The 19,050-nt window shown below is 44.1% G+C and overlaps 1 protein-coding gene across 2 annotated transcripts in view; it reads left to right on the top strand.

The window, feature by feature from the left end:
- syde2 (synapse defective 1, Rho GTPase, homolog 2 (C. elegans)) overlaps positions 1–19,050 on the top strand; it is a 46,549-nt gene that overhangs the window by 14,468 nt on the left and 13,031 nt on the right. For both annotated transcript variants that reach the window (XM_079350323.1, XM_079350324.1), the window contains exons 4-5: positions 8,092–9,218; positions 14,231–14,357. In XM_079350323.1, the coding sequence (XP_079206449.1) occupies positions 8,092–9,218; positions 14,231–14,357 (1,254 nt within the window). The remainder of the gene's footprint in view (positions 1–8,091; positions 9,219–14,230; positions 14,358–19,050) is intronic.

Here is a 19,050-nt window from a genome sequence, read left to right on the forward strand (position 1 = left end):
CAAACTCGCCTCTCTGTAAAAACACTCAGCAAAACTCTCCGACCTGAGAGACTTTCTCCTGTGAGATTAGGATTAAACCAGTCCTGAATGAGTCCACCAGCCCAGAATAGGATCTAATCATAGCGCACAAAGCTAATTAAATGGAGTCTATCCCAGCCTACACCTTCTGATAGATCTACTTGCAGTGCTGATGACATTTGCTGGTGTCGTGAGGGCCCTCCTCGCTGAGTTAGCAGATGAGAGAACATAATTGGAGGCTGAAGTTGCTTGTTCAGCTCTTGTGAACAAAAAGGCCTTTTTAATTTTCCCTGCACTCTCTCTCTCTCTCTCTCTCTCTCTCTCTCTCTCTCTCTCTCTCTCTCTCTCGCCCTTTCCAGGAGTTATTCATTTTTCCATCAGCTTGTCTCTGCTCAAAGAGCTCATTTACATCCTGTAATAAGTTTCTGTAATGGGAGCAGGTCTGTGGTGGTGTGGGCTCACTGGTGCTCTGACTGGGTGCTGTGAAAGTGAGAAGCAGTACTAGAGGTGTCCCCCCCCCCTCTCTGTTCCCCTCCCTCCCTCCCTCCGGATGTGCCCTCCTCCCTGCTGCCTGTTGACTTTGCAGCTGATTCCTGCGGGTTTGGCGACGCCATCCCACACTTCACTGCAACAAAAAGAGAGTTATGAGCCCGGCTATGTGTCATCAAAGAGCAAACACTGAGCATTACTGGTTGTTTGCGTGGGTGTTGTGGTGCAGTAGAGACATTTGTTTAGAGTACAAGAAAAGGTGGGATGTGTATGGTTTGTTTTTTACACCTTACTTGTGGTGGTTGCTGTTAACTCCGCTTGTATTGGCTGCAGAGTGAAACCGCAATCCTTCTTTACTATCATTGGCCGGGAGCGTCAGAGCATGGTGGGCTGGAGTGGAAACAACAACAAAAAGGAAACAACCTGCTGTGCATTTCCTCCCCCCTGAATTGGGAATCACAAGAGGCCTCACGCAAATGTTTTATTATAAAAGTGTTTTGTGATTTTCTTAAACTGCAAACAGTCCAAAAAAAGTTGAAAAAAAAAAAATCTGCTGATCCCACTGTAATCCTGTTCTGCTTGAAGTTTGGATTGTCGAGTGAACAGGACAAAAAAAAAAATGGACTGAGCCTGTAAAGTGATTTTTTTCGTCTTCTGATTACTCAAAACGTTTTTACATCTATGCATTCACATCCATTGACACACTGAAGGCAGAGGCGTTTTTGTAAAGTGTCCATCAGTATTAACCAATCCCATTCATACACATTCATACACTGCTGATTAAGCAGTGGGAGCAACTTGGGGCCAAGTGTCTTAGCCCAAGGAAACATCTGACATGAGGCTGTAGGAGCTGGAGATCAAACCCTCCAGTTGAGTCAGAAGACCGACTCTACCAACTGAGCCACACGCCTCATGTTCTTCTCTGATACCATGAGTACATCGAATTTAAAACCTGTCAACTATAACGTCAGATTCTGTTGCTCATCCACCATCTTGGTGTGTCCTTTTTATGTCATGTCCCGCCCCCTGTGACAGCCCCGAGAGGGAACAACTTCCCACTGTGAGGGATGTTTGTGAGCAATTAACTCAGGAAGATTTCCACGGGCAGGCTGTCAGAGTCGTCTAAAGACTTGGCAGAATTGGATGTGTGAAAACGTCTGATCACGCTTGTGTTTAATTGTCCACATTTCCAGGAGACACAGCACCTGATAGGAAATGTAGACTTTTGATGTGAACTCTTGTCTTCTTCAGCAGATTTTGGACGATTTTGAGCCCATACAGATTGCACTTTATCTGAAGGGCCAACCATTCAACAGGCCTTTCTTTGATTAAGTCCCAATAAGAGTGTCTGCTGACTTAATGAAGCAGTGCAGATGTTGACGACTCTCTGTGACTATAGCTCTCCTCTGTCCGGCTGGCTGGTTCTTTTTCCCTCACCGGATACACTCCAGACTCCTCGTGTGCTGCCTATTGACTGACTTTTTGTCCATCTGAATGCCCTATTTGTATGGAGAATAATGATTGATGGACTTTGGGGTGGTGAGCACGCTGTGTTCCCAATCTCTTGTTCCCTTTTAGCGCCTGTTTGGGGAATCTGACTTGGCCGGCGCTCAGGACGGGATCAGAGCTATTTCTGGGGGTTGTTTTGGTCACGCTGGCTGCTGTGTTTGAGCATTGGCTCTGGCTGCTAAAGTTACATGAGTGCTCAGGCCTCCACGTTGAGACCTGGAATCTAATCTTGGCTGGTGATTGCACGGTTGGTTCTGGAGGAAGTCAACAACTCAGAGGAGCTATGTTGTCGGAGCAGCACTTCAAAAACCAGAGCAGATTCCTTAGCTTAGTGCAAGATGTGAAGTTCAGGTCACGTAGTTTCTCATGGCTCCTTCTTTCTGCTCTGTTTTCCCATTTCATCACAAGAGATGCTGAGGAAAAGGGTTCTGCTCTCTGTTTTGACGAGTGAAGACTTTTATCTGTGTACACATATATATAATCCGTCCTAAACTGGTCATGCATGCTTAGGTGGTCTCATATCTGACTTGATCCTGACCAGGCGTTTGGTGACAGATTTTCTTGGTTTATTCACCACCCTTTAAGCATTATTACTCGAACTGCTACTAACTCAGGCTTTCATTTAAAATGTACCAAAACATAACAATTTCCTCGAGTCGACGTAAAGTCTTTGTGGAAACTGTTTTTTTTTTTTTTTTTTTTAATAAACAGTCAGGACAGGACAAGGACATAAAAAGGCAGATAATGGTTGTGATTTCTCAACAGCGTTCTGGTAAAGATTTGCTAACATGTACTTTCATATTGACTCCACAACAGGATAAGATTGGTGTGCCAGTCTGTGATTTCACATTGCATCACGGCGTAGCAGCTGCATGACATGTAAACAAACAGCAGGAGCTCCACATACACAAACACACACACACACACACACACACACACACACACACACACACACTGCACTGCTCTCCCCTGCTGGCTCTGCTGATCCTGCCTCGCCCCTGTAACGGCTCTGAGATTTCTTATCTGGCCTTAAGCTTCTTACTATTTTTGCCTAATTTGTTAAGTGACTCTTGTTGCACCGAAACACCAATTTAAAACTGATTCTGAGACGTCACTGGCGAAAATGTCCCGCCGTGAAATGGAGGTCTGAATATGGCCAATGATGCCACGTGAAAGTTAGACAGTCAGGCGCCATCACATCATTGTTTCCTCTGGTGATGTAATAAAGTCAATGCAGACCCACATCATCTCTAATGGTTAGCAAGAGGCAGCTGCACTTGTCCAAATGTATGAAACGAGGTATGAAAATGAGCCTCTGTGTACATTTTAATTATACGTTTATGTTCTCAGTAACTACTTTCAACTGCTCTTCAATGCAGCATCCTGTTCACTTTGTCAATGATGGCCCCATTGGGAAGTAAAAGCATGATAACGCTGGGTATGCTGTCGGACATGGCTGCTCGTGTTTAATGAGGATTGCCAATCACAAGTTGACACATATTTTAGAAAAGAAGGATGATTGATTATGCTTTTATCTGCTTCTTAACGGCCTTTGCAAACAATTCCTAACAGTGTCGTTTGGTAAGCAGTCGTGGTATTATCTTAAAAAAGGCTATTCTGTTGTACAATCCGTACTTGCTATTTCTTCACTGTATCGGGCAGCACAAATGCCATGGTTGGTTTTGTAATAAAAACGATTACTTCACCAGCGCTCCTCACATACAGTAGCTGTTTGTTCCTTGTCATTTGGATTGGTGCAGCAGGGTTGCAGGCTGTCTAGAATTAGCGCCCACTCTGCCGTTTGAGTTACAGCAGAGCAGGAATGCCTGCAGTGGTAGGAGAGCTCAGCCACATGAGGGCTGCTCTGGCAGGGGGCCATGTTGTGCTAGTGAGAAGGCCCTGTATGCTTGGATATATTAGCAGGGGTTTTGTAACCATTGTAATGAAACGGCCGGGGCTCCCGCGGCCCCTGAAAGGCCTTCCAGCTCCGAATGATTTGGAGCCAAATAGGAAAGGAAGCAGTGCAGGGTTTGGCCCCGGTCGCTGAGTAGAAGAACTACAGGACAAGTATTCCATTCACTGGTTTTATTTACACTGCTCTTGTTTTTCTTGCACACCCTCGTTCTGTCTGTCTTTTACATTTAACACATGCGTTTGGCAGGTATGCTTCTTCAGACACACACACACACACACACACACACACACACACACACACACACACACACACACAGTGAAATGAATGCAAGTGCTTTTACAGGGACAGCAGATTGTTATCTCGCTCCAAGGCCTATCAGAGTATCCTCAGTGTCTGTCTGTCTCTCTCTCTCTCTCCCTGTCAGATATACACACACACACACACACACACACACACACATTGTTGCAGCCCCGGCGCCTATTGTTGTGTCACTGAGGACGTTTCACATTATCCCACTATTTGCCTCAATGACATTTTGGCTCAGGGTAGGCAGAGGATCTTAGAAAGAAATATCAGGCATGTTTGATAATGATCAGACCGTCCGTCCCCTTCCTCCTCCTCCTCCTCTTGCACCTGTCTGGTGCCGGCATTGTGAAAAGCCCTCGTCATAAATTCCTGGGCTTTGTGGAGAGGTGTCAGCGATCGGGTGCCTGAGGAGGGCTGTGGGGTCACAAAGGGTGTGTGTGTGTGTTTGTCTTTATGGATGCGTTTTTACATGCACTCTCTCTTTGTGTCACAGTAATATGGTGAGTGCATGTGCGTGTTTAAAACGTGTTGGGGGGTTTGGACATAGTTTCTCAGCTCAGGTGTCACCCGGAGAAATACAGACCTTTTTGCTCTTTGACCCCGGAACACGGCCCTGGAGGGTTGAGTGTCAAACCATCGCCCCTGAACCTCAGCGAGTGAGGTGTCACGTTTCTCTGTTGGCTGCTGCCACAAGGCCAAAGACCACAGAGGACACAGCTGCATGCATGTGTGTGTGTGTGTGTGTGTGTGTGTGTGTGTGTGTGTGTGTGTGGGCGTGTGAAGCAACAGTCATTAACGTTGGCAGTTCTGCCTTTCAGGGCTGCTGGACGTTGCCCCAGTTCATGTTGATTAACAAATAAATGGATCAATAGCTCTCACTCTTCGAGGCCCCGCACGTGAGAGGAGAATATTTGAGAGTATGAGACGAGTCATGTGAACAACTATTGACACAAGAACTTACCTTTCACTCAATCTTTTGATACTTTAGTTTATATATTTAACTCATGCGTGATGGTTTCGGTATGTTTGGTAAGACCTGGAAAAAAAACACAATACACAGAAAAATGTTGCAAAACCCCTGAAACTCTTCATTTGTGTTCACCAGATCCCAATGTTATGGCATCATATTGAACCCTGGCATTCTCTATAATACTTACTTAGTCTTTCATGAATCCATGCAGCACAATATTCCCTGAGACGTTCAGAAAAATATATTAGCAACACTGGAAATCAAATCAAAAAAGAACTGAATGTGAAAAGAAGAACTTGTTTCTTGTCTGTTTTTCGATACAGCTTGTTCAGTACAGCTTCTTACTATGTAGCCGAGTCCACACAGCCGTGACAAATGGATCTCAATATGATGTTCTACTTGAGGTTCCTATCTGTTAAAATGAACTTTTTGCTTGCAACATGTGGTCGACTGTTGCCAAGTGTTTGCTTATGATGGATGTTTGTTTGGTCTCTGCTGGTCCAGTGGCTCAGCTCCTGCAGCATCACGTCCGATGTGTCCTCGTGTGTGCTCCCAGTGTGTGCGGGAATGAGTGTGAATTGATTGAGCTAATATTATTGTAGTTCCGCCTGCACTTCCTTTTTGTTGCAAAATTTAGCAATGAAAAAAATAACCGAGATTAGACACGAAAAGGGAGTTCAAATATATTTCTTGTTCAAATAGGTTTTTGGTGAAAACCTAGTTTCAGATCTAAACAGGCCTCTCTGTGTACCTGACCCCTCCCCCAGATGTTGTTTGGGGGAGTTTGCACCTCTGATGCCCTCCACCCATGTTCTCCCTCTCAGAGCGCCTCTGTGTCTATTACTGGGAGGAAGCTGTGACAGGGAAAGCTACTCAGCCGGCGGGAAAAGGGGGCTAAACATGGTTTGGTCAGGAATGTGAGAGAACAGCCGTGTTCATTTGTACATTCACCAGCCGGCTTGCCAGCCTTCCACTCGACCATCCAGACCTCTGAGTGCCTGGACAAGGGCCGCCTTTGTCCCCAATCTGCCGGCTACACCCTGCCCTGCTCCTGCCCCCCATCTTACCCTTCTCTCCATCCTGTTGCGCCTCCTCTGCCTCCCTCTTTTCACCGGCGAGCTCTCGCCCCAGAATAGCACAGCAGGTCCCCTCTGAAAATAGAGCTGGTAATGTTGGCAGGGTCAGGGTCTCTCTCTCTCCTCCTTCCTCTGTATCTCTTTCTCTCTTTCGCTCCGTTTCTCTCTCTCTCTCTCTCTCTCTCTCTCTCTCTCTCTCTCTCTCTCTCTTACAAAATTGGTCTTTTGTTCAAGACATTTATTCAGAGAAAGTAATTAGCTCCTGAATAAGAAGCATCTCTCAAAATACGTCATGGCGTGAATATGTTACGAGTTCCGACTTCGTGTGTTGTTTACGGTCTGGACCAGGTCTAAATGTGTCCTGAGAGGACAAACACAAAGGAAGTTCATAAACTGTGTTTTTTTTTTTTCAAGCATCCATGGAGTGCAATCGTCTCACTGAAGTGTTGTAAAAGCAGGTTAGCAGTGAAGGAAATCTTGTTAAAAGAGCGTTCTTGTTCCATCAACTCTGAAGTGTAACGTCTATGTCTGCAGCTGCTGAAGTGTCCATTGACTGTTTTTGGCGCAACCTCAGATTCAGTGCCCTCACTCACTGGCACTTATTTCTGCCAAGATTTGATAGTTAACCTCCCCTTCTCTACTGTATGTATGAATATTATTAATATAATTAATATTTGTATATTTATTTAAGGAAATATCACCAGACAAAAAAAAAAGAATGTCAAGGACTCCTGGACAGATTAGTTTATCCTCCACCATTGTTGTTGACAAAGCCGCTATCAGAAGCCCCGCCCCTTCTTGATATTGATTGGTTTGGTGAGGGAGAAGTGACATTGAAGAGCGCCGAAGTGTTCCAAAAGTTGATCTGTTATCAACTGAGAGCGCCATGAACGTAGTGAAAGAATAAGATCTGACACTGAGCTTGTGATTGCCCTCGCAGGCGGCAGGCGCCGAAGATAAAATAATATTGTATGGAAAAAAAGGCAGCCTGTTCAAAAAGAAGACATACCTAAAGCCACACCTACATCCTGCAGTCTAAACAGGGGTGGGTGGTGGCCTCTTCTTTAGACCTCTGGACCCTAACATTTCACCTCGCAGACGTCTAGTTAGGCGAGAACTTCCTCCACGGTCCAATCCAAATGGATATCTTTCACCTTAAATAATGACAGAGTTACTCTCCCTCTGCCCTGTCGAGTTTTTAGACGAATCCTTCCCTTCTTATAGACAAATGTTATTCCTGGAGCTGAAGCAAAGATCAGTCCACTTCCAAATCTCTGCTGTTTTATCGAATGAAACGTACACACCTCATGGGTTCTCTTTGGAAACATTAAACGTGAGATATCTTCGCCACATCAGCAACTTTTATTCCTTGTAAATGTTAATTATCCAAATCCCTGTCTAGGTTTACTTATATACTGTGTAAGTATATTTTATAGCACCCAGGTGTTTATGAAGCAGTGGCTCCTAAATGAATCTGGATTGCTGGGTTGCTCGTAAACCTAATGACTTGATGATGTGCCATGAAAGTGTAAATTATGGCTCATGCACACTTTGCCTTTGGTTTTAGTCTTCTCTTTCCTGTTTGCTTTCTCTGGACTTCTAAAAAGATACGTGTTATATTGGGAGCAAGGTGGCTTGTTCTGTGGAACCAACATTTATAATGATTTGAAGAACTTGTGACTGTTGCTATCCATTTGTTTTTCATTTAAAAAGCCCAAACTGCAATGTGTCAAAGTAAAATAGTGAGAATTCAAATTACACCAGGCCTCTGATCTTTTTGTCTTTTGTCCTTGTCATTTCCTCTGCAGACGTTCCTGACTTGCCCAATGCCGTCAGCTCTCCTCCATCGAGTCCAAACCCGGCGAAGAAAAGCAGCTCTATCAACTGGTCCTTCCCAGACAAGATTAAGTCCCCACGCACTGTGAGGAAGATCTCCATGAAGATGAAGAAGCTTCCGGAGCTTAGCCGGAAACTCAGCGTTAAGGGGACTCCGAGTAGTACTAACAGCAACAATGGAGGAAGCAGCCATTTGGAGCCCAGGGCCCATTCGCCAAAAAACAACGGGTGTGGCTTGGAGTCTTCGGGCCCTTTGAGATTAGCCGCCCCTGGGGCTGGGCAGGCCAGCCGTAATGTGATCTCCCGCTACCATTTGGACAGCAGCGTATCCACACAGCACAGCTTCAACAAGAAGAAAAATAATGGCAGCTCAAAGTCGGCCAGCAAAGGCGGCTACCTCAGCGATGGGGACTCACCAGAGCTGGTGGCCAAATCTGGGAAGCACGGCTCTTCAGAGGGGAAGGGGGGAAAGGGAAAGGAGATGGAGGGAGGAGGTGCAGGCTCCAAACTCAACGGCACAGAGTTGGACATTGATGCTTTTCGCCATTACAGTTTCACAGAACAGCCAAAGTGCAGCCAGTTCATCTCCGGACTAATGAGCTTGCACTTTTACGGTGCAGAGGACCTCAAACCTCCACGAATTGACTCTCGTGACGTCTACTGCGCCATCCAAGTGGACTCTGTTAATAAAGCGCGGACCGCACTCCTAACGTGTCGGACTTCCTTCTTAGATATGGACCACACCTTTAACATTGAGCTGGAGAACGCCCAACACCTGAAGCTTGTGGTGTTCAGCTGGGAGCCCACACCGAGGAGAAATCGTGTCTGCTGCCACGGCACGGTGGTTCTCCCTGCACTCTTCCGGGTGACACGTTGCCACCAGCTAGCGGTGAAGCTGGAGCCACGCGGGTTGATCTACGTCAAGCTGAGCCTGATGGAGCAGTGGCAGAACTCACTTGACGGTGGGCTGGGCGGAGACAGGGAGCCGCAGGTGTTTGGCGTGGAGGCGTGGCGGGTGGTGGAGAGAGAGAACACGGGACAGATGGTGCCGCTGCTTATAAGCAAGTGCATTAATGAGATCGAGAAGAGAGGCTGCCAGGTGAGTCCATGTTCGGTCAAGTCTTTCTCTAACTGACCTGTGTTCATAGACTGTAACGTCAAAGTAACGTCTTTGTTTGAAAACAAATGAAACAATTCAAAAGTGCTTTCCACCTAATACTTTATTGGTTGATAAAGGAAGCCTGATGTATGCAAATAGATTAACATAGCCTCTTGTCTTGCCAATTTATATCTTAGTAAATTTTACCTTGTGAGTTATTTTCTCAATTATTAATAGTTGAAAGTTTGTCTTAATAAAAATGTTGGTAGTCTTTTGATACCATTTACTGTCAAAGATAATCAGAGTTCTGCCTCAGGGCTTGGCTGTCTGTGATTGACAAACTGCTCCCATCTAGACTCTCCTTTCCCAGGGATTAGTTGCCATTTTTATACATTTTTGAATCAATATTTTAGACTGAAAAAGTTTGAGGTAATGACTTGCTGTCTCAAACTCAACCATTTTCACTTCCCAATTAAATAAAACTAAAGAGCAAAAAACCATGACATTTTACATTGTTTCAGGTCTATGAACTATACATATTAAGACTTATATTAACTGTACATATTGATGAAAGCCATTCAACAATATGACATGCATTGGAAACAGATTAGTCATTTTAGAAGATGCCCGTTGGACACAATTATATCATGCATTTTTGTATGAGAGCAAAAGAATAGAGAGAGAAAATAATCCCACATTCACAGCCTCCATTGAGCTCAATATGCCGTGAGACGAGTGCTCGCCCTGCAGCCAGTCAGAGTGCTGGATGAGTGGCGTGAGCTGAATGGACAGAAGAGATGCCCCTGCCTTCCTCAGGCAACAGGCTCTTTTATTCCCCAGACGAGAAAGATTAAGAGCCTGGCGTGGCGGTGACGAAGGTGGAGTGGAGTGTTCCCCTAGATCATGTTTTCAGCTCTCGTTTTCCCCCTCCTCCCCCCATTCTCCACATTTCATGTGCTCTTTGAAGCCCAAACAGAGGAGAGAGAGAGGCGGCCGAGTTTCTCCTAATTAGAGCAGAGACAGAGGCCGTAAAAGTGTCTGGACACTGTTCCTGACTGATCACTGTAGGGGGGCATGCCAGGGGCAGCGGGTGCCTGGGGGCCAACATGCAAACATTAGGGCCTCTCCAAGGAGCCTGTCTGTCAAATCAGACCCCGGCCTGGATCACTGTGTCACTAACGGGAGTCACAACAGAAACCTGAAAGTAGTTTATATGATTTCTAAGATAGCTAATGAAATCATTTGCTTGAAAGTTTTGCTCTTGTTGCTTTTTAAAGTAGACAGTGATCTGTGTATCACAGCTGGTGCACAAGATAAGGGAACCAAGCTATGATTTATTTATATTGATTATTACTTTGCTTAATCAATCCATTTAAATCCATTAGATTGCTTGGTCATGTCAGTTTTCCACCGACCCATCAATGGCTAAGATAAGCCAAGAAATGAAATGTTTAATAAATTATTTATGATTAAAAAAAGTCCTCTATTTGTCCCAGAGCCCCGATATGACCTATGTGACGTGTTTATTTTCTCCTGAGCGCGGGTCTTCAACCAGAAAAATCACATTTACTATGATATGAACCAGAGAAATGCAGCAAGTTTGCACATACGACAGCTTGATTCAGAGCATATTAGGAACATTCAGGCCACTCGCAAAAAAAATGACATCTGAGTACATGAGGTCGTCAGTTGAATATTTAATGTTTAGCCCCATCTTCCCTTTTGGAGGAGCTGTATCAAATCTACATCACATTAATTTGACAAAGGACCGTTCTTATTTGAAATTTAAAAGAAGGAAATAGCAGAGGAGGAAGACGAGACTTTCATAAATACACTTACCAGATGTTAAACTGATGCCGTCTAGACTGAACCGTGGACAAACTCACTTTACACAGACCAGCTATAACTCTCACTTTACCAATAACCTCCAATCTGTGGGCTCCGACTTCATGTGTTTATGTAATTTAGCGCCCTTTTTTCTTGCCATATTGTGATTCCTATCTGTTTCTTTCTGTCCATGTCTGCCTCAGTCTCTCCTTCTATCTTTGTTTTTTTACTCTTTCCTTGTCTCCTGTCCCTTGTTCACTTGCCTCGTTTTCCCCTCCAGTCATTCATGGCAGAGCTGCAGAGCGTGGACTTTGCACAGGGTATCAGTCCGAGATCAAGTGTAAGGGCACCTCCAGGTAGAAAGCCCACTAGAGTAAGGACCCGCTTGATACCAAATCCCAGAAGAATTTGAAGGTTGTGTCACCAAAGAACGCAGGGCCAGACGTGCAGCGGTGTTCCTTACAAATGATTATGTGCATGTTTGATGGAGTCTCTCTTTCAGAGACTCTTAGAAACGAGTGTCCTGAGGGCTTCTCTTTTAGCTTTTAAGACTGGATGATTGTGGGTGTTTTGAAAAGACTGCACACAATGTCTATGTTGTGAGCACTCTGTACCCATTAAGAGAGATGTCTCTCAAAGGATTCCATCCCAGTAACCTACATAATGATAAAACATCACCGTAAAGGATGCACACAGATTCTGTGGCATGTGTCGACAAAGTTGACGTTTTGGAAGATGTCCGCCTTTTTCAGCCTTTAAATCTGTCACATTTCTGGCCTCATGTGTGATTTTCGGGGCTTTCAAACAAAGGTCTCTGTTATGTTAATAATTCTAAATGGCTCCTTTCAAACATTAGAAATATATTGCTGCAGTAATGCGTGCGACTAAGAGCTATTCAAAACAAATTCCTTCTTTCAGTCAGGCTGAAAACATGTTTATTTGTCCTCTAAAAGCAGGCCTCATAGAATGAGTGTATGTGTGACTTCAGGGCCTTTTGATGCCAGCCTCAGTTGGACACTAGAGGAACTACAGGTTTATACACTTGAGCAATAGTTCCGGACGATGCCGCTTGATCTTACCTGTAATAACAAACACACCAAAAGGGCATGAATGGCGTGTTTTAGTAGGAGGCGTTGACTTCCATCTTTGTTATGTTTTCTTGTACTTTTTGTGCGCAGAGTTCGAGGATTGCAATTATTTATTTAGTTTCATTATATATAGCATAGAATTTGTTTACTTTTTCCCCTCTCTGTTTGTTCCTTGGGTTTTGAACATTGATGCTTAAGGGAACTTTGATGGACATCTTTCAGACTTTTGAGTGCCGACATCCTTTTTCCCTTTGTTACAATCGTTGTCTTTGTTTCAGTGAATTCTCCTACCGTATATTTATACTGTTATTTGGGAAATCATTACTGTGTGCCAGGAAAGCATTGTGTCATCAAGGTGAAAACAGATCATTTCCACACTAGTGATTATAGGAAAGGTGAGTCACGTTCAGAGGAAGTTAACAACCTGTTGGACTGACTTTGGCCGAACACTCAAGGGCATTAGCGCGGTCAAATGCACTTCTTTTTCTTGCCTTTCTTCTCTTGTGATGTTTCTTTAAGCTAATCCCTGACTCTAAAAAAACTGATCCCATCACTGGTCCTACAGTCAACGAGCATCCACATTCCTGATGAGGGAACTCTTTTGGTTTTTCCCGGTCATTGTGTCAGCCTCTTTCTGCATATAGATCTTGGCTGCTGCTGCCTGTTGTGTTGCCCAGCAGCCAGAGAGCACAAGTGCAAGCCCTCTTTTTGCTAACAGCTGTTCCCCGCCTGCATTCGGCTCTCCCCCCAAAAGAGACTCTCTTTTTTTTTCTCAATGGACTTGTTGTTCATTGTGCCTAGTGACTTGTGTTTACTCTTACACAAAGCCAAATCCCTGCCTAATCTGTGCTCCTCTCTCCCTCTCGCGTGAGGTTTAGAAAACTACTCGAAGAAGGAGGAGAGCTCACATGTACTTGGTCTGGTGGGGAGACATAAAAGAGCTCCTACACTGGAGCCCAAAAGGCCAGAAGTGTGTGTAGGCTATGCATGTGTGAGTGCACTACTGTGTTTGTGTAGAACCGGACCCAGCCCACTATTCACAGCCCACTGACTTAACACGTTACCAGGGCAACGACACCAGTTGGTCTGCTATGCCACATACCAGACAGACACATGTAGGAGAAATTATGGTATGTCTGAAGCCAGGACTAATCCCAACATAACAAGGAGAAAACTGGTGCCAAGTTTCAGCTATCATATGTCTCAAGGGAACTGTTCAGAGCTCCTGTCGGTCACACTAAGGAGGCTTACATAAAGACATTCAAGCTTTTTTTCTTTTTGCTTTGATTTTTAATGCTGAGCTGTCAGCTGGGTTTTACAGCTCATTGTTTTATCCATCCGGTCATGTATGTGTTAAAGTTTTTAGTTTGTCAAAACACACATTTTACTGGCAATACCTGTCTATAGGACTACAGATGAAAAGTAGCTACTGCGCTACTTGTGTCATATTTATATAAACACATATTTCTGATGTGTTGATTATTATCTAAATTCAATAACTTCACCAAATTAAATTTCAAAGAAAGACTGTGCTTAATATATATATAAATATATATAGCATCGCTAGGACCTTGTCACTACAGAGGGTTTGTTTTTATGGTTATCCTACCGAGCCTCACTTGTGCCACTTAACCACGATTTTTAACCACAAAAAATATATATATTTCAAATCGTTTTATCCCTAGATAATGAAATGATTGCTAAAACAAGAAAGTGCTATTTCTTTATATTTATTGGCTTTTAAAAGTTCCTGTGACCTCAGATTATGTTTTGATTTGATTCAGTTGCTTTACAACTACTACTACTATCTGCTTGAATCCTCTTTGCGTTGCTCCATGTTGGGCCTCTTTTTGACCTGGTTACATTAAAATACACAATATATAAAATGTGCCAGTCATTTTGAGTTGTTATTTTGTTGAGATGGGTAGGTTTAAGATATGATAAGAGTTGTTTTTGGCTTCTGTCCAGCTCATTGTTTGAGTGCAGACGTTGAGCTTGATCGATAGGGTTGTAAAAATGTCTGCCTATCTGTCAAATCTTATGTTTACTTGACCTACTTGTGTTTCTTTGTCTGTGTGTGTGTGTGTGTGTATCCAGGTGGTGGGTCTGTACCGACTGTGTGGATCCGCAGCTGTAAAGAAGGAGCTGCGTGAGGCGTTTGAGAGGGACAGCGAAGCCGTGGAGCTGTGTGAAAACACCTACCCTGACGTTAATGTCATCACAGGTAAAGTGATCGCCGGTAACAAAAGATCCCCACAAAGCTCAGGGTCAGCACACACACTTAGTGTAATGAAGAATCAGTTAATTATCTCGATGGATTTTCCAAAGAGCCTCGGTGTTCCTCTCGTCTCAGGATACTCTGCATGCGAAATACTACTCTCAGCTGCACTGCATCAGGCAATGACATCAAACAAGCATGTGCAATATACAAAACTACAGAAACACTGAGATTTCCCATGAAACAGGAAGAACAGTTTAAAATACAACCAGAGTCTTGATCAGGTCTTAAAATATATCTTGTATCCAACATCAATCACGCCATTTTTTAATTTCAAGATTATACAAATTAGTCTATAAAAAGTCAGAAACTTGCGAAAGGCTTTTATTCCATTATCGTTATGAAACTTCATTGAGACAGATTTGTTTTTCCTGATGAAGGTCTAGCACCGAAACATCGCCTTAAATGTTTCTTTGCAGGTAAGACAATGAGTCTGAGTTTACCTTCAAACTTACTAGAGACTAACATTACTTAGAGACAAGGACTTAGTTCATGTTTGTATAAAGAAGGAGGGGACTGTTTTATCTTAAATCAGGGTAAGCTGGAGGACTTGAGTGGTTGTTTTGGGATGAAGAGAAGAAGACAAAGCCTTCTTGATTAAGAGGATGAAGCCTTGCAGCGCAATAACATTAATAATAAAACAAACCGGTTATTACTCAAGTCTGACTTTATTATTGATCCAGTGTTTGGCTCTTTATACGTGTCTGAACTGGTGTGTCCGCTGCAGATAGGTCAGCACATGTGTGTGTCTACGCCGTGTGTGTGTGTGTGTGTGTGTGTGTGAGTGTGTGAGTCTGCTGTTTGTAGTAAACGCATTCCAGCAGTCAACCAGCGGTACGGGCCAGGGCCTGAGGGGAGGGCCCACACATACACACATAACAGCACACACACCACGCAGTACATTCAGGTCATTCTTCCTGCCTCAGGTTTGTGGTTGAGACATGCTCTGTACTGTCCCTTCCAGGTCACATTTCAAGCCCCCCTGGGGCCTCTTTACAGAAAAAAAACCCCTCCAGACTGTACGTCCTATCTTCAGTTTTAAAGATAGGAGCCACCTTGTATCCCTTAAAGAAGCATTTTTCACCTCATGGCTGTGTCATAGCCAATCATATACCTTGAACGCTGCTTCTGGGGTTCTGGAGATGTAGCGTATTTCTTTTTTGATCCTGTCAAGTACTTGCATTACATGTGTGTTGCTCCCTTAGGGTTACTTTGAACTGGCTATACGGCACGACTAAATGTGAAACTCTTTACAAGATGTAGTTTTCCGGCCTCTTGGCACCTCACTTATCTAATTGTGTCCCTTTGCAAAAGTACAGGATGCCTGTTTAGACTTATTTAGACTTTAGTGTAGGACAGTTCTCGTGCCTTACATTCCTATGGGCAGGATTTGTTCCTCAATGTAGCAGGGAAACATGTTCCTTTGGAGCCAATATTTCATCTCATACTGAGATAAGTTTGGTATGTGTGTGTAAAAAGGTCTGGTCTGGTTATTTATAGCCTGTGAAGTGTGAAACTTGTTTGATTGTCCCACAGGCCGTTTCTGCAAAGTCGATGTCTCATACTTGAAGCCAGTAATTTAAGTGCCACTCACATTCCTGTGAGATGTCGCCCCTTTCCGCTCTGCAAAATTAAAAATGGAAACGGTGACTTACAGCACATCTCCCAAGCGTCTCCATCTCACAGAAACAGCCGTGTCATTGGACTGAGTAATGACACCAGCAGAGCCACATATGAGGGGGGGAGGAGGAGGAGGTGGAGGGGGAAAAGCTGGAGAAAATCACTTGGTCATGATTTTTTTTTTTCTCCCACAAAAAGAGGAAGACCACGGAAACCACTGGGCATTGTAGGAGCTGCTGTTGGTTTTGGGAAGAGGCCCGTATAGGCGTCATCCTATCATGCCTGCTTTGATCCGCATGCATTTGCATGGCAGGGCAAAGAACACAGTTAACAGTTGAGCGGGTCAGAAAAAAAGAGCCAGCACCAGCATGGCTTGTTGGTTTTTCTCTCGCTGCCTAAATTTGCTCCACCAAGCGAGTTGCAGATGGGCCAGCGTGAGCGGGGGGGGGGGGGGGCTAAGGGAGGACGATGTGGGGTTTTTGGCGAGTGGTGAAAATGTCCTTCTGGGATATAATCATAGGTTTACTTTACTAGGTTACTTTTTTGTGTACATGTTGATGTTTAACTTCTTCATATTTCAATGTGCTTCAGTTTAATAGATACATGTATTAAAATGCCCCCTATGTTTTGCTTTAAAATATAAAGTGTTGGGTTACAATCTCTGCAGCGTGGACTCAGACTAGAGGCTAATAAGCAAACAGCTAATGGATGAGCTCTGAGGGCTGGCGTGTCACACGGCTAATTTAAAAGAGGACTTAGTGAAAGGGATTATCCAGGGATCAGAGTTCAATCCAAAGCTTGCAAAACAAGCTCAGCCCTCCGTTGTTTCAAATCGCAAACCATTTCTCAAGCCACATTTTAATCAAGAGGTGCCGTGAATCTTCAGCAGCTTTTCCTTCACTTGTTACTCCGTTAGATGAGCTGTTCATCTGATGCTGACGCGTCAGGGGAGAAAAAAAAGAGTGTTTTAGGTTCCCCCTTTGTTCTGTCTCAGCATTGAATGTGTTTATTTTTTAGTTTACATTGATTGTATCAAAAATTGAAAAAGCCTAAAGTTTGCCTCGTCCATTCTGTCACTGAGGCTGAGGACTGAGATGGATTACAAAAGAGACAATCGAGCACCCAAGTGCATTTTGTAATGTGTTCAGATGGGGGGGGGGTTCTTTCACATTTTGAAACAGACATGGCGAGCAGATTGAGCCTGTTTCCAGTCTTTATGTTTTGCTAAGCTAACCAGCTGTGCAGACATGAGGGTGCTGATTTTCTCACCTAACTTTAAATATAAAGCTAACATGCAAATGAAACAACATTTTCAAAGTGCTATTTCTTTTTCTCTACGACGTCGTTAAATCATGTCCTCTGAATATTAAGATTATCGACAACATCCACTGTAAACAGAGACACTCGTCAGCTTTTTCTGTTTTGTAATTTTTTTTTATCTGAAATGTCTCCCAAAGAATTCAAGCTTTTTTTTAACACATGTCCCATCCACTCTACAGTATGAAGGAATAAAGCAAGACGTTCATTCAGCTGCACTTTACTACACTACGTCTATGTGAGCACCTGCTGTTTGTCATTGCTTTTAGAAAAGTCATCCACTTAGGTGGTGATATTTCTATATTGAGGCTTATAATCATTGTGATGATGTTTCTCAGTAGTCATCGATGTCAACATCCAGTCTTTGTGACGAGGAAGGCTCCAGCCAGTAGTTTGGAAGTGAAGGTCACTCGGTAAAAGCCTGTTGGGCTGTTTGGCAGCCTTGTAGGTGCCTTTAATCACATCAGCACAAATAGGCTTTAAGTATAAACTGAGAGCAACCTGAAAATGTTTACCACCTGAGCTTAAGATCACAAATTATTTACAGATCCTCCTGGCTGGATGAACAGAAACAATCAACAGTCTGGCGTTAAAGCACATTGTTGCGACCTTGGCTATTAATTAAGCCGTCAGCTGTTTTCTCCTTTGAGTGGGCACAAAGGTCCTAAAGTGATCCAGTGATGCTAGACTGGTTCAGATACCCGTCCTCTGTCCTCACAGTGTGTCCGAGGCCCACAGCGGTTATTGATCCTAGTTTGTGGTCTTTAATTTGCCTCTACTGACTCGTCTTTTCCATCGCCTGCCTCTCTCCGCCTTGCCCCCCCTCCCCCCCCCCACCCACACACCCCGAGCAGTACTCCAGTGAAGACATGGAAAGTCATTAACAAGTGCCCCCTTTGTTGCCGAACAAACACAGATGGTATTTGGCTCACGCATGGGGGATTAGCTGAACCCTGGGCCGGCCGGGGAAGCAGGCAACCACTTTACAAAGAGCAGCGTGAGTGACGGAATATTTCTTAAACTGTCATCAGGAATATAATGTTGAAGTCTCTGTGATGTTAGCACATATTACAAAAGAGCACCAATGTTTCCACAGAGAGGAATGGGGTTTTCTCATTTGGGTTTTTTTTTTTTAAGGGGGGGTTGATGTGGAAAAGTTGACCTAAAGAAACCAAAACACACTGTGTGTAAAAGCCACACAGTGCCACCAGACAAGGCAGCAACACACACATCTCCTCTGGCCCCCCCTAGTGCTGTGGGGGAGTGCATGACAGCAGTAGGGGAGAACAAACCCCCGTTTGTTCTCCGGGGCGAGGCGTTGACTGCAGCACTGACAAGAGGAGTGACCTTCCGCTTTGTTTGAACAAGAGGTCAAAGGTAGAGCCGTGCCCCAGTGCATTGTGTGCCTTGTAGTGTTTGGTGGCTCATTTGGAGCTGTGAGTTTGAATTGATTAGATGGAGAAAAAAAGAAAACATTTACATCAAAATACTTGTAGCTGCTGTTGTCTGTGGCTTCAATTGTCTCGTGTTTTGAAGCTTTGTTTTCAGGGAGCAGAGGTGGCAGAAGTAAACATTCGACACAGTCTGGAACAGTAAAAAGTACTGATTCAAGCTTCCAGATGAAGTAGTGAAAAGGTAGAGGAATGGAAATACACTCACAGTGTTACAGTCCAAATGTTCCCCTGTGAAGGACTATCCCACT

Source organism: Symphodus melops (genome assembly GCF_947650265.1).
Source record: "Symphodus melops genome assembly, chromosome: 8".
NCBI classification, from domain to species: domain Eukaryota; kingdom Metazoa; phylum Chordata; class Actinopteri; order Labriformes; family Labridae; genus Symphodus; species Symphodus melops.